General features: G+C 33.7%; 1 protein-coding gene across 1 annotated transcript in view; it reads left to right on the top strand.

The window, feature by feature from the left end:
• The window catches only part of LOC125073786, a 62,783-nt gene that overhangs the window by 37,747 nt on the left and 8,685 nt on the right, over positions 1–16,351 (top strand). Inside the window, exons 7-9 of the mRNA XM_047684823.1 lie at positions 9,076–9,333; positions 10,746–10,983; positions 11,466–11,606. Of these exons, the coding sequence (XP_047540779.1) occupies positions 9,076–9,333; positions 10,746–10,983; positions 11,466–11,606 (637 nt within the window). The remainder of the gene's footprint in view (positions 1–9,075; positions 9,334–10,745; positions 10,984–11,465; positions 11,607–16,351) is intronic.

Raw genomic sequence — 16,351 nt, 5'->3', positions numbered from 1 at the left:
ACTATAGCTCACGAGCTAAAGTTTAAAGAAACTTACTGATATTTGTTTAATATGACGGGCCCGTACAGACGAACCTGCGTCAGTACTAACTGTATAATTCATTGCATGGAGACCTCAAGCCAGTTCGTAAATACCAAACTAAAAAATGTGTCTTCGTTAATATCAAAGACGTAAGAAAGACAAATAACACAAAAAAAAAACAATAAAAATATTTCCCGTGTAATGTAAAATCCCCTAATCTTCCATAACCTCTCTACGTAACACCGAAGTTATTTTCATACATCTGAGAAAACATTTTCTTCATATCTGTTATGTTAAATAGAAACACGGGGATTTAAAGATCAGCTTGGCTTAACAAACGTAATTTAAATCTGACTGTTGGAAATCTTTATTACATAAGAAAGTATAACGCACATATGAAATAAGGCTAAGTACACACTTGCTGCATGTTTGATAAAACCCTCATACAGAGTTGCTGTATGAGGGTTTTATGAATAAAATCATAAGGGAAAAAGCTTTAGGATATAAAAATAAAATCAAAATTATTTATTCAAGAAGGCTCATAAAAACACTTTTGATTTGTCGTGTTACAGGGTTGAATTAAATATAAAGCTACCACCGGTTTAAAATGTAGATTCTACCGAGAAGTACCGGCAAGAAAATGAGCCATAAACAATCATCACAATTAAAAACTAAAAAGGAGCGGTATTAATAGATTAATAATAAAAACTTCATCCAAAAAGAAACAATAATATTACCTCATTTAAAAAAACGAAATATTGTATATTTTGATACTTTTTGATAAAAGCTTCTCCGCTGAAATAAAAATTATAAAATTTTCTACAGAGATTTCATTTCTATTTTCATGTGCAAATGTGCAGCAAATATCAAAAGTAGTTACGTAATTTTACAGTATAATTTAGTCAAAACGAAAAAAATAATTCAATTTTAAAACAACGCTGATTCGAGCTTGTTTCTCACAACATAGTGTATGAGATTATCATCATTTACCCTTATGAAACATCAGAACATATCTTTAAAAATATTTCATTGTATTCGTCGCTTCGAAAGTCCGGACTTCATACACCAAAAGAAATTGCCAGTGCATTTGAAACTCATTACTAGAAAAATATATATACAATAGAAATGTTGCATTTTATTATAATGGACCAGTTCCCGTTTCTCGAGTTCGTCTGAAGTTTGAACAGAAACCGTTTTTGACAGACCTCTCGGAAATCTTGAGATGAAAAACAATTTATAAAACACCTTCAATGCCAAGAATATCGTATGAACAAAATTCTACCATTTTTTCAATGAACACATTTGATAATTAATATATAACATAGAATTAAATCGAATAATAAAAAAAGATTAATCCAAAAAATATCTGCGATTCTTAATATATTTTATTTCTGTTTTTAAATAAAAATTAAATTTAACCGATTTTATTAAAGCACATTTGAATCGTCAAATTGCACATTGAACTACATATTTGTATGTTGTTTTTAATAGGTTTGAACGCTTGAAACTATGTGTAACTCTACATACTGTACACTACATATATCTAATAAGTAATCTTAATTATGATTATCATATTATATTATATATATTTTAAAGTTAAGATGAAATATATTTCATTATCAATTTTTATTGAAGATCTCATTAAAGCGAGATTCAAGTAACGACCCTTGTGAAATTGTGACTTTCAAATTTTTGGAGCATGACGATGATATTTGACATTGAACTAAATATTATTTGTACAATTTTTTTATTCTCATCTTTTATACGCTTCGTATATTTATACAAAAGTTTGATCTATTTTGTTTTGATACAATTTAATCATATATTTATTTGGTACATTGGCGTATCGTAGGGCCAGGTGGTGCAATGCACCAGGGCCCCGAAACTCAGGGGCTCTAACCTAAGCTTTGAAAAGAACGGGTCAGCCAATTCGCAAGCTCCTGAAACTAGAAAACATCAACCCTACTCACAAGATATTTTTTCCTATCTATAATTTTGAAGGGCAATATAAGTTAAATTGGAAGTGGAAAGAAGGGGTGAGGGCCTGATTCTTTTCCTATGTACCGGGGCCCTTGTCCACCTAGCTACGCCATCTACTCATCTTAAATTTTTACATAGAAATACTTATTTAAGGGTTCCGATTTGAAGAGTGAATGAGCCAGTATAACTAGTGTGTTACACTGTAGTTATAAGGCACAGAGGACATAACATATTACATATATTAGTTCCCAAGGGAGGTTCTCATTATCGATGTAAGGATGTGTCTGAAGGCGCCAATGTCTATGGGCAATGTTGACCAATTACCTTAAAGTAAGGCGCTATTGCCAGTCCACCTACCTTTATAAGATTCACGTGTTAACCACACTGAGTCATCTCTCATTAAAGGTAATTACAAATTACTTACATACAACTGAAAATCATATTTACTAGACTAGATGCTAACTGGTGAATCTCTTGCGGGTCCCTCTAGGTATAATTATCAATCCGAATTAGTATCTAGTATATGATTGTGGTGGTATCTTTATAATTAGTTAAATACTTAAAATGACGAATCAATTATAGTTTCTAAAGCAGACTTAAGTAAAGTTCATTATGACTTTGATATAACCAGCAAATAAATAAATATGAGAATACCATCATAACTATAAATGAATCGAGAGCTAAGCATTTTCCACACGAGTAATTATAACAAGAAGTATTTAACCCTACATTAATTTACTTTCTTTCAAGCTGTCATTTGCAGAGCGAAGCCAGTCCCTTGCCTTAGGGCAGCTATTCTGGCGGTTAACCCAAATTTGACCTTGAAGGGAACGTTCAAAAAGGACCCTGGTCTCATAGCAATAACAAAGTTTTAATGGAACATTAATTACAATAATATAATACAATGTTGTTGAAACAATACAACAATATTGTCGACGAATAGATATGGTGCTTTTGTATTGTGATGTAAACGGTATTAAAAGGACTTCGATGTAGAATATTACATAGATGACATATATATTTATATATATTTGAATGGATGAAAATTTAGTAGTCTTAGCGAGTATATGATAATAATCATGACGAAATTTATCATTACTATATCTATACTAATATTACAAATGCGGAAATAACTCTTGTCTGCCTGTCTGTTTGTTGTTCTTTCACGGCCAAACCACTGAAGCTAATTTGATGAAATTTGGTAACAAAGCTTATTAATCGAATAAATATTATACTGATGATGAAATACCTATACATATTGACCATAACATACATAACATATCATAACATTAACGGCCTGTAAATTTCCCACTACTGGCCTAATGCCTCCTCTCCCTTTGAGGAGAAGGTTTGGAGCACATTCCACGCTGCTCCAATGTTTTTGGAATACACATGTGGCAGAATTTCGTTGAAATTAGATATAAGCAGGTTTCCTCACGATGTTTTCCTTCACCGCCGAGCACGAGATAAATTATAAACACAAATTAAGCACATGAAAATTCAGTAGTGCCTAGGTTTGAACCCGAAATCATCGGTTAAGATGCACGCGTTCTAATCAGTGGGCCATATTCTTAATTTAATTTTTTTGTGCACTCATGTATGCGGTGAAGCGGAATCGGGCATCGTCATTAATATTTATATTACCTTTGATTGAGACCTAAAAACATAATGACAGATAGTTTAAAATATTTAGAATAATCATTGTCCTACGAATAAAATATTAATGTCCCCCTTTTTGCCTTCACAGTAATACTGTTATACAATTCCTGTTTATAAGCGTTTGTTTGCTTTGACAGTCCACTCCAATTATTGTGTGATAAATATTTGGTGTCTCGTCGAATTTACTATAATAATAAATTACACGTTTGGAGTATTTACGTATTTTTGCCATTTAATGAAGAAAATGTTTACTTTACTTGTGAAAATATAGTATTATTTATTGAATCAGTAAAGTATACTTAAAATAATAATAGTAGCCGATGTTTATAGGCTTTTATTATAATTCAAAAACGTATAATTTTACTAATGTGAATTATTGTGTTCAAATGTAACTAATTAACAACAAATTGAAAGTTTAAAGGATGAGTGAGCCAGTGTAACAAGCACAAGGAACATAACTTCACAATTATCATTGGCGATGTAAGGAATGGTTATGGGCCGTGATGACAAATTGCTAGTCCCGCAAAAATGCCAAAATTAATGAAAATTAATTCAACTTCGCCTCTCATTCGTTTCATGTGCTTCCGCATAAGTGTGAGACAGAGACAAAAAATAATTATTTGATAACACATAGTCTTTTGAATTTCGAAGATATACTCCAAATATTGGATATTAATTTATTCAAAAGCCTGAAACTATAACATTTAGTGATTACATCAATCACGCCATACTTCACTTAAAACCACTTAGTAATTACACGTGTTATCTATGGCTTTTAGTGTTAACAGATGATCTGATCTGAAAAATGGACCAATCATAGTCTGTCGAGCCTCAGGACTTGAACAGAATCAATGTATTGTATTTGTATTTATGTTGCCGTCACTGACTGAATACAGTTTCGGTACTTTTGAATATTAACATAGTATAGATTCGTTTTATTTCAGTAACTTTATCATCTAGGCACAAGTATGAACTACATGACGATAACAAGCTGACCGGTTTTCTCTATTTTAGTTAAAACTACTTTTGAATAAAGAACTCATCCTAATTGGTGAACTTGGTGGTAGGGCTTTGTGTAAACCCGTCTGGGTAGGTACCACCCACTCATCAGATATTCTACCGCCAAATAACAGTACTCTATATTGTTGTCTTCCGGTTAGAAGGGTGAGTGAGCCAGTGTAATCACAGGCACAAGGGACATAACATCTTATTATCGAAGGTTGGTGGCGCATTGATGATGTAAGGAATGGTTAATATTTCTTACAGCACCTTTTTCTATGGGCGGTGGTGACCACTTACCATCAGGTGGCCCATATGCTCGTCCCCCAACCAATGCCATAAAAAAAAATGTCTAAAATATACACGATTTATAACACATTACAAATTGTAAAAATTAAAAATGGCTCGTTTGATGGAGGATGTAATTCTTTTAAAAATAATATTATATTCTGTTTTTTCTTACATTTCTGTTACTTGTAAACGTGCGTTTAAACAATGTGGCTGTCTAGAAGCGGAATGCTTAAACGTTTAGTTCCATACAATTGTTTAACATCATATATAAAAAAATACCTTTAGCTAATCGAGTAACTGAACAAAAAAATAAATCACAAATTCTATTCATTCCGTACAAAACAAAGGTCATTCTCCCACCCCACCAAAAACATCAATCGAAGATTAATTTAGAAGTCAAGAGTCGATACAGTGCAGAAACAAAAGAAGGGAAATCCATTCAACGATTTTTTTTTCCCTTTGTATCGAGGGTGCTTTGTGGGTTTCTATACAAGGAAACCTTTATGAAGATTTCTTTTTCGCCTTTGACACAGTTCTTTCGTTAACAATTTTCACGATTATATCAATGTTTTGCTGCGCTATTTCGTAATTTTTTATATTATCAGCGAATTATTTCTTCGATGGTTGGTTCGATTCTGGTATTCACTGTTCTTATAGTAATCGGTGAGAGGTTTATATTTAATTCAAAATGATGATTCGAAAGTGATTTTAGGAGTCGAATAAAGAGTCGAGTTTACAGAATATTTTGATATTGATTTTGAATCTCTTTGAATGATTGGTTAACGGTACTTACAACCAATTATAAAAAATATTAAATAGTAAACTTTCGAAAAACTATCTTCGGCATATATTGTCATACATACTAATCTAAAGGATTATAAAATATCGATATGCCTCATATTGTAATTTCACTTCACATCTTGTTTTTGATGTAATTTGATGTTTAAATAAATACTATTAAACAATTTGAATACCGTCACAATTTTTCGATATTTAAAAATTTGGCTATATTTATTAAACTATAATAATAATAAGGTAATAATTTTACGGTGACACATATAATGTTACTTACATGATACAAAAAGTGCCAATTTTTTTTTTTAAATTAGATAATGCATTGCGTTTATTAATGTCGAATTATCAATAATTGTCATTTGTCACGATGATGTAACGAATGAATAATAAAATAATGACAGCAAATTGTCTTTTTAAATAGTTACAAATTGGATTCATTAATTCACTAATACAATACAAATAATTTATAGTAAATCACTGACTTGAATAAAAGAATCAAATGTGCTGGCTTTTGTTGTTATAATGATACTTGTTGATGATTTAAACGATAAAATTATATTGTATTGAACACAAATGTCTATTTTAATCGTTGACACGCATGTACTCAACGAATGAGACACTGAACTTACGCACAAAATCGACTAGTAATAAATAATTTTGTAAGATATTGTATTTGAAAAAAAAACGTCAAATTATTTTAGAAGTAAAACATTCTTTTTATTTTTATAAATACTTTCTTGAAAAGTTATTATAAAAATTCTATATCTACACTAGACTTAGCTACGACAGTTTGATAAGATTCGTAAGTATATACGTCACTGATTATTCACTTAAAGATATATAATGGGAAAAATATTATTACTTGGCTTTCAATCAAAATCATACGCGACGTTTATATTAAAGACAAATGCAGTGTTCGCAATCAGTCGTTCGCTAAACATGAAGTTATTTAATTTCCACGCCCGAAACATTAACAAAATAAATGATGTTGAAACTACAACAAGCGGTAGTAAACAGACCCGAGCGAGTCTACATTAGTTTTAACAAAGCAATAGAGAACATTGGGCACACAATGAATTTCGTTCAGGGTCGCTTTCAGTCGTGGGAAAATACACAACTGTTCAAACTTTCCTAACTTACAAGCGAAAAATATCGCATCCGTTGAAAAATACAATTTTAAACGCTACCTTTCGCTGAAAAATAGCGGTTTTTCTGATGAATCGTCAATTAAAATGGAAATGAGACTCATCGCCTTTGAAAATGGAAGTAATTAACGCGAATATGTGTAAATATTTTCACAAACGCGTGAGAATTGAGAAAGTTAAGTGTAATTTTCCTTTTTTTTTTATAAATATCAATTTCTCACTCAAAATCAGATGGTAAAATGTAACGGATGTATTATTTAGCTTTAAGTGTTTACACTTAGGTACAAACGTAACATAATGTACACAAAATATTTAAAAAAATGTGTATTACCAATCACAAAATTAAATCGTGCCTTGCGGGACACCATTTATACAAACACTTAGAACTTAGAATTTTATTATTTATCGTACATTTAAATCAAACACTTCCTTAAAAATGAATATGACGAGGTCAGAGCTAAAAGGTTAAAAAAAAAAAAAACAAAGTAACACCTCACCCTAAACCGCTTTTAAAGAGTACTAGACTCAACAAATAGACGTCAACGTGTTCTGTTTCGTAATATTTTATTTTTCATGTTCCTTTGTTATACGTGCCGTGCCTATTTTATTTGTACACCGATTAGATGCTAGGCCTTAGGATAACTTAGATCACTACTTAACCACACAAGGCTGTATACCTTTATGTTTCACGGACACAAAGCTTCTTTTTAGTGTACTCCTGACCTTACACACCGTACAAATGCCCGCAGTTACCTCAACTCTTGGCTTCACACCTTCGGCCTTCGGTGAATGGTCTGCGACTGCTACTGATAGATCATAGTCGGCGGCGAACAATACCTTAATTCTCACGTCTGTTTCGTCTTCAAGGGAATACTCTTAAGGGACTGTCATTTTTAACAATACAACACTTATTGACACCCAATGTACTTACATTCAATCACTCTATGTCACGAATGTCAATGGATACTTTCAAGGTCATCGTATTCATATTCTAATGTTACAAGTCCGTTAAGTGTGTTCCGCATTTGCGGCTCGGCAAGGGGGCGGTTAGTGGTTTTTGGTAACGTGGTTGTGGGGCAGCGGCGGCGTGGGGCGAATGTCCGCCGGCGGTCCGAGCGCTGTTCGAGCCGCAACGGCCAGCTGCTCGGGCTCCCCCCCTCACGCGGTACGCTGCGCCCGATGGTACAATCCTGCTGCTCACCGAGAACGGGACGAGGCTGATGACACGCGCTGCAGCCGCCAGTCTTCTCCGCGCCGCCCTCCTCTCCCCGCGTCCCCCTCGGCCCCGCCATGGTGAGCCGCCGCCGCACCACTCTCTCTCTCTCTCTATGTGTCTATCGGATTCCGTCGCCTTTCGCACTGCACGCTTCGCTATGCTTCGTAAGGTAGGAGCGTTCTCTAGACGAAAACAAACATAGTATTTAGGTGTCTATGCTAATTATAACTTCGTTATTAGTTCAAGCAACAAACACATTAAGTTTAAATAAGCGTTAGATACTTAAAATAAACATTAGGTGAAATTTAGTACCCATAATACCTTTATCAAAAATAGTCTCATGTATAGCTAAAGTACACTAAGGAAATTTTCGTATAAATATTAAATACATATCATTAAATCCATTTTTTATCTGACATTAATAAATAAAACCATCGTTCATTTATTGTTTTCATCAACCCAAGTAATAATTCGCTCCTACTTTATGCCCATGCATGCTTAAAAATCTGCTATTATCCTTAACTCCTTAATTTTAAACCAGTCTAGACTTTCAATGGACGGAAGTTAAGCTTAGTTCTGGTAACGCGTCCGCCTTGAAAGTCTAAAATGAATTTCCTCTCTTAATTCAAGCATGACTGCATGTTTACTCTCTCTGCATCTACTATTTCTACGATCTCTATGGTTACTGCGCGGCATAGACTTGGCTTTGATGATAATCGACGAAACCGCCGTTCAGGAAGGCTTGCTAATATTATCAGAGACCGAATTTGAAATTTTAACGCAATTTTACTTTTTGCCCGTTGTTTGTCGTAATTTTGTCGATATCGTTGTTTTTTTGTCGTTTTTTAACTTATTAGGGTTTTTATTATTATGCCGAACCGGCCCTGTGCGATCGCTCTTAAGTGAGTACCTTCGCGCTTTGGACCGGTAGTCGCTTCCCACAGCTAAGCGATACGGATGCAATTCCAGTAAAACTGATGTCCGACGGACGCACCGCGAATCGGAACGCAACGGGTGTGACGTCATGGATTGGCGGTATGTCGATAACGCAGGACGGCAACCTAATAGCGCCGGATAAAATAATGACCCACGTTCATCGTTACTCGAGCCCCCACTACAAGCCCCACGGGCACCATTACCACCGCTGGAATCACGAACCGGGGGGGAGTGAAGATCCTCTGTACGCGACCAAGACAGTCTACGGACAGGGATACATTGACGAAAACCGTACGTATACGTTTCCTAATCTCTAGACAAACATTAGCAGAAGGTAATTGTTAATACAATTGAGAGATTAGTTGAGAAAATGAAAGCAATACGTTTAAAGATAATACGAATAGGTACACAATCAACAGACAACCTAACCATAGATATCGTATTTGACACTCCAGCTTCAAAATTGTACATTCCTAGAGGTTCCCGTAATATATCATCGATTAAACGGTGGTACCCTTTTCATAGCACTTTCCGTGAGTCCACTCTTCATTCATTCCCCTCGTTTCTCTCATTAAAACCCCGTTAAAACTCTAGTAGATCTTTCACGATCGGATTTAGAAGAGTAGATAATAAAATGCAGATGGAAGATGATAAAACGAGAAATAACTTGATAAAAGCTTTGCGTAGTGAAAACACTTAGAGAGGTTTAATTTAGAGCTTTAGAAATCTTAAAATCTGCTTTCATCTTCCTGGTCCGAGATAAGATAGAAGAATTAGTTGAAAAGGAACGATTTGTTAAAGCGCTTTAACGCGTAAATCTCGGGGAAGCTTCGCAATTTAAGCTAAAAATTTAAAGATTTATCAGCCATGATTTATTGGATAACACTGTCAGATAGCGCGAGATCTTTATTGAAATCTTGCTCAACGGTAAGTCAATACAAGATCCTCAAGTCGTTAAAGTATATACGTAAGTGAAAACATTTAAAACGATTGATATATTTAGCATGTAAACTAATATCGCTTGATAATTGAATATTTAATTCATAAATACTAAGTCGCTGGTTATCCTTTGAGTTTAAGACGAACGTTTTCGAATTTTAAATCACGTATCTCCACATTATATACTATATCGTTTTATATAACACAGTATTTTATATTTTTTCTTCTTAAGCATGAGTATATAACAGTATTTATCCCACACTTGTCTTGTATTTTATTTCCATCAACCAGTATTTTACTTGTACTATTTTGTTTTCCGTTCATCTTTTTTTTTTTAATACATAACATTCTTATTATGATTTGAATTATTCTTATAAAAATGTATTTAATTATTAAAATTATTTAAAAAAAAAAGCTATATATAAACACTAAACAATATTCTATATAATTAACATTATATCAAAAACAATTTCAAATGTCGACGAAATATAAAATCGAGTGTATTTGTAAGTAATAAAATAATATATTAAAATATATTCTAATAATTACTATTAAATATTATTTTAATCTAACAATAAGTCAGTCACGTAACAATAAAATAAACGTGAAAACAAAAAAAAAAAATAACCTGTGTACATGTGTTATTGTCTCACACACACATACCAACGACCAATAGTAAAACAGACAACAAATTTAAACCAATTAAATCACATGACGCCATCACAACCACACACACATGACTAACATGAACCACCGACCAACAGAGAGGATTGCCAAAGAGAACGGTAAAGCAGGTGACGATAAAGTGGCGCTACAATCGACATGCCACGTGGCGCTGGACACGTGCATCAAAGACGGCGAGTGTGTGGCATCCCTTACGCCGGTGCTACAGAAATGCCACGCCACCGACTGCGACCGCGAAGGGTGTATGACTGCGCTGCGTGGGTTTTACAGGAAACCGGGAGTGCAGTGGAATACTGAAATCGCCTTTTGTCTTTGCAAGTTAGTAATTTTTTCAGTTGTAAAAAAATATTTAGAAATATAAACAATATATCAGAAATAGTACCGTATAATGATAAGAGTTCTATACAGGTTCGTCTACTTACGTTTTTTTTTTATAAGTATAGGACGGCAAAAGATTATCTGTCGGTGAGGGTTAACCCCCGTAACATTGACAGTGTAATTAATTCATGTATTAATAATAACAAGAAGATCAAGGGTCACAACACTAGAATCTACAGCTGGTCTGTTTGCAGGTCTCGCTTCCTATATTAATAATAGAAAAAAAAAACCGTGTAGTTTTCAATATATGAAAACTAGAAGGAGTAATTTCAGAAATATTTCCAACAATAAATAAAACTACGAATAGTCGTAGTTGAAATATATTTAAATATTGTAAGCATTCAAAGCCTTTCAGACATAACCAGCCATTTAAATACCTTAAACGTCAAAGGTTTTTGCTCTCAATATAATAACGCTTACAGGAAAACTGACAATAAAGAAGATTCATGCATGAATGCTCAAGAGAGGCTGCACCCGTCCTGCGCCCAGCGACCGCCGGTCGGCTCGCCCCTCCCCGCCTGCCATACCCTGGCGCATGCTTGCCGGGAAGATCCGGAGTGCAGGTAATTTATTTAAACCAAAAATCTCCTTATAGTATAACTCGATTCACTCTTCGAGCAAAGACTGAGGAAATATTTTCTATTGCTTATTATCAGTGTAGTACATAAACGTACAAATGCACGTATTTATTTATTTTATAATTTAAATATAAATTGTGTTTGTTTGACGTATCTGATACATGTATGAACATAAACGAAAAATACTTAAAACAAAATTTGATTTGATTGATCTCGAAATATAATATATAGCATTGTAACTGTTAAAGACTTTATGATAAAAAAAATGTATTTTTGTATCAGACTTATGTATATTTTTTGAGAGATATGAAGCAATGCCAATTCAGAATAGTTGACAATACTGAAACATCTTATAATACGAACCTATTTCAAGCGAATTTAAGACATATTATTATAAGCGGAAAGGTTGAATGTCATCTACATTTAGCTAGTATATTTTTCAACTGTTTAAATTCCTTATAAAGAGAAGATTCTTATAAAAAAGAGAAAATAAGGGTCAATATATCATATAATGGTATAGACAAGGCTGAAGCAGCTCTTTCAAACTTCAACCTGTATTTATCGGTGCATTTAAACTGAATCTATTGATATTATAGAAATTAAGAGTTGGTTTGAACGCTTTAATCTTAGTAACTACCAGTCCGATTTGCGTCGATGATAATTCACAATGACATTTATCGTTAGATAGTTCATTTATTGAGAGGTTACATAGACTATATAATGTCAAACTATGTCCCACAGATAAAAAAAGAAATAATTTTTAAGGATAGTAATACCACGCTACATTTTTTGAGAAGTGGTTAAGCGTTATTTATTTCTATATGTAGTTTGTAACGAGGATTCAAAACAATTGAAGAAAGAAGATCTATGTTTGACAAGTGTTATGATGACTGAATAACTCAGTAGACAAACGCTTTAACAATTGGCATATACTTAAAAACCTTTGCCAGGTTTTAAATGCAACTGTTTTAAATATTTAAAAAAAATACCTTTTTAATCTGATTAACGCGCCTATATGAATTAGTAGAGATGAGCATCTTGCTGATTCTTCTCTGTAGAATCTAAGTTTTAAACTGGTGACAATTTTATATTGAATTCAATACTGTAGTATGGTTCAAAAATGATTTTCTTAATATACTTGTAAAAAGAATATCTTAATTTTGATTTCAATAACTCATTTTCAGTGTATCAGAAATCGAAGCACATCAAGTTGAGCAAACATTGATCAAAGATCAACATTAATTAGTGCTAATTGAATTAAAAAATATACAAAGACGCAATCACATTTGCGCTCTCGTAGTATTATCAGAGAGAATTCGATGCAACTACGAGTATGCTAGACATCACTCACACAAGACCTACATACAGGTATTTTCCAGATAAATCTGGTTCAACGAAAGTCAAAAGCTAGACGAAATGTTACAATTATATATCCAAGGTTATGTTTTTTTTTTTTTTAATATTGGACAACATCACATACATTACTCTGATCCCAATGTAAGTAGCTAAAACACTTGTGTTATGGAAATCAGAAGCAACGACGGTACCACAAACACCCAGACCCAAGACAACATAGAAAACTAATGATTTTTTCTACATCGACTCGGCCGGGAATCGAACCCGGGACCTCGGAGTGGCGTACCCATGAAAACCGGTGTACACACTACTCGACCACGGAGGTCGTCAAATGTTATTTAGAGATGAATAAATTAAATATTATTGCTTTAAAAAAACGATATTGAAAATCATTTATGCAATGAAGCATTACACTTATTCATAGTCAAAGAAAACACTGACATATCATCGAAAAAAATACCCTTACCGGAGAGAACCAAATCTTCAAATTTTAATTACTAACTATATATGTGACTATTTTTAACCGTATTCACTTGGAAGGCTTCCCATTCCACGACGATACTTTCACGTAGTGGTTACTATGACAAAAGTCTATAGCAATCAAATTAGTACTTTGCTGTTCCCTCTGTGTCCTCTTTGGAGTAGATAGCTTATAAAGCAGTAGATCCGGACCAATAAAACTAATGGGATCGGTCAAAATGTTCTCAATAACACTCCAAGGTACGTTAGGCCGTTGAAGCCATTTGATATTTTTCCAGTCCCATTTAATAACAATCAATAAGTGAGTCGTGCAGATATCTTTGTAATATAAGATGTGTATCAATAATTTTATTAAATAAAAAAAAACAAGCTTCCATTAAATTTTTATAAAAATAATTCTTCAAAATTATAACTCAAAGTAATCCATTTCATCAATATCAATCCGCACCATAAAAATGTATCAACAAAAATATATCTTGTATACCAACTTTTATCTCATATTTCATTGATGTTTTATGAGCTGTATACACTATTAAAATTAAAAAAAAAATATATACGTTAAAAACAGACGAACAAAAAAGCATGCTCATAAATCTGCACCATGTGCACCGACCCTTACTTACTCTTAGGTTATCGAATAAATTTCGCCAGCAAAATCGAGCAAGCCTAAATTGAATGGAGTCGATTGGAACGAATGACCGAATGCAGTGAGATTGTAAATATCGTTCACGAGAGTTGAAATAATAAGCCACTATAGCCAATTACTCTGTCTGGACCGTTTGTGTCATTGAAACTTTTATTTCGCGTTTCGAATTTAATAAAATAATCCTCTTTTATATATAAAACCGATGAAAGGGAATTAACTGGATTCTAGATATGTTTTAACTTTTTTTAAATCACGTTTCCGGTAATCTTTATGAAATGTTAATAAATTATCTTTTGTTGTTATATTTTGTAATATCGTGATGAATGACGTAATCACTTATATAAGTATAATAAAAAACGAAGTGTCAAAGGACACTCGGTTGGAATGAAGTAACTTTCTCTTGATATTGTGTATTAAATATTACATAATACAATAAATGATCAATGTTTGACTATACCCAGAGCCGAGATGGCCAAGTGGTTAGAACGCCTGCATCTTAACCGATGATTGCGGGTTCAAACCCAGGCCAAACCACAGAATTTTCATGTGCTTTTTTTGTGCTTATAATTATTTCTCGTGCTCAGTGATGAAGGAAAACATCGTGAGAAAACCTGCATCCGTCTAATTTCAAAGTAATTCTGCCACATGTGTATCCACCAACCCGCAAAGGAGCAGCGTAGTGGAATATGCTCCAAACCTTCTCAAAAGGAGAGGAGGCCTTAGCCCAGCAGTGGGAAATTTACAGGCTGTTAATTCTGTTATTGTTTGAAGATAATTACACGACAATGATTAAATTACAATGTAAATATAAAATGACAAAAAAATAATTTTATATATGTAGCGTATACGGTTGTATACGCTACATACAGAGAGGAAAAAGTCTCCCAGAGGGCGAAAGCATGTATGACGATTTCTGCCAGTCGACTCAACTGTCAGCCGCGTAACAGAACTTACTTGCTGAATGTCTTTTGCCGGCTATTCTCGGATTCGATTATTTTCCCTTCCAAACCAGTGGCAGTTTGTACTATTTGTTGCTCTCGTTCCGGCTTCGCACGACTCGAATAAAGGTATAAGGTATAAAGGTTAAAGGCATAAAACGTTTACATCGACATACAATTCACTCGGTTTTCGTAACGCACACCACTAAAGGTACTCGACATGATTTTTACCGACATGTTCAACAATCATTGTCATATTTCAATCAATTTATTTCTCAATCTCAATTTATTCTACAGTTTAACTTTCCATACAAGCCACTCCTTCCATTACCGTATTGAAAACCCGCTGGGTAGTTTCAGACTTAATCCCGTTCAGACAAACAGACAGACCCGTCGACGGCTGTTTGTATTGACGTAATATGTAGTGATTACTTCTATATTCAAACAAAGATTATCAATAATAAAGATGAATTAAGGAATTTAAATTTAATATTTTTAAAATAAATAATAGTACTGTAATGGCCCAGATGATTCTGAGTTGAAACCCAGGACCAGTATTGGTTAATTCATGTGCTTATTTATAATTCATCTCCGGCTCATCAGTCAAGGAAAACATCGCGAGGAAACCAGCACGTGAGGAATGCGGACCTGCCATGTGTATCATATCCATCAACGCGCATTGGTAGCAGCATGGTAGAATAAGCCCCAAGCCTTCTGAAAAGGAAAGGCAATTTTACTTTACAACTAAATTATTATAAAAAACAAACGAATTAAACACATTCGAATTTCAAAATTCACGGCTCGAGATCAGATAATACGTTAAATGGCAAAGGGTAGGTAGAAGCAAATATGAAACAGCCTTGTTTTTCCTCGTCGCTACGAGACCTGTTTCCGAAAGTTCAATTAGGCAATGGCAATGTTTATTTGTACCCAATAATGAACCTTGTTCGTTTATGACAAGGCTCCAATTCGAATAAAGGCGGACACCATCAAATACATACATATGCAAAACAAATAATTAACGTAAGACCGAGTAATTTGAAATTTACAAAGCTTGCTTTAGGAGAAGGATTTTAAAAGGACTTCACATACAAAATTCCATTTGTACACGTTTATATTTGTCAATGTGTGCGTGTAGGGACCTCAGTACGTCGCTTTGGGTGCAGTGTTATCATATCTGTTGGTATAAAAAAGATCTTGAATTATTTAAATTGGAATTGAGTAATGTATATCATAGAGGTAAAAGTATGTCATTTTTTATTTTTATTCTGTCATACTATAACTAGTGCGATCATACATAGTTTATTTAT

Source organism: Vanessa atalanta, chromosome 25 (genome assembly GCF_905147765.1).
Source record: "Vanessa atalanta chromosome 25, ilVanAtal1.2, whole genome shotgun sequence".
NCBI classification, from domain to species: Eukaryota; Metazoa; Arthropoda; class Insecta; order Lepidoptera; family Nymphalidae; genus Vanessa; species Vanessa atalanta.
This window is presented reverse-complemented; position numbering and strand designations above follow the sequence as displayed.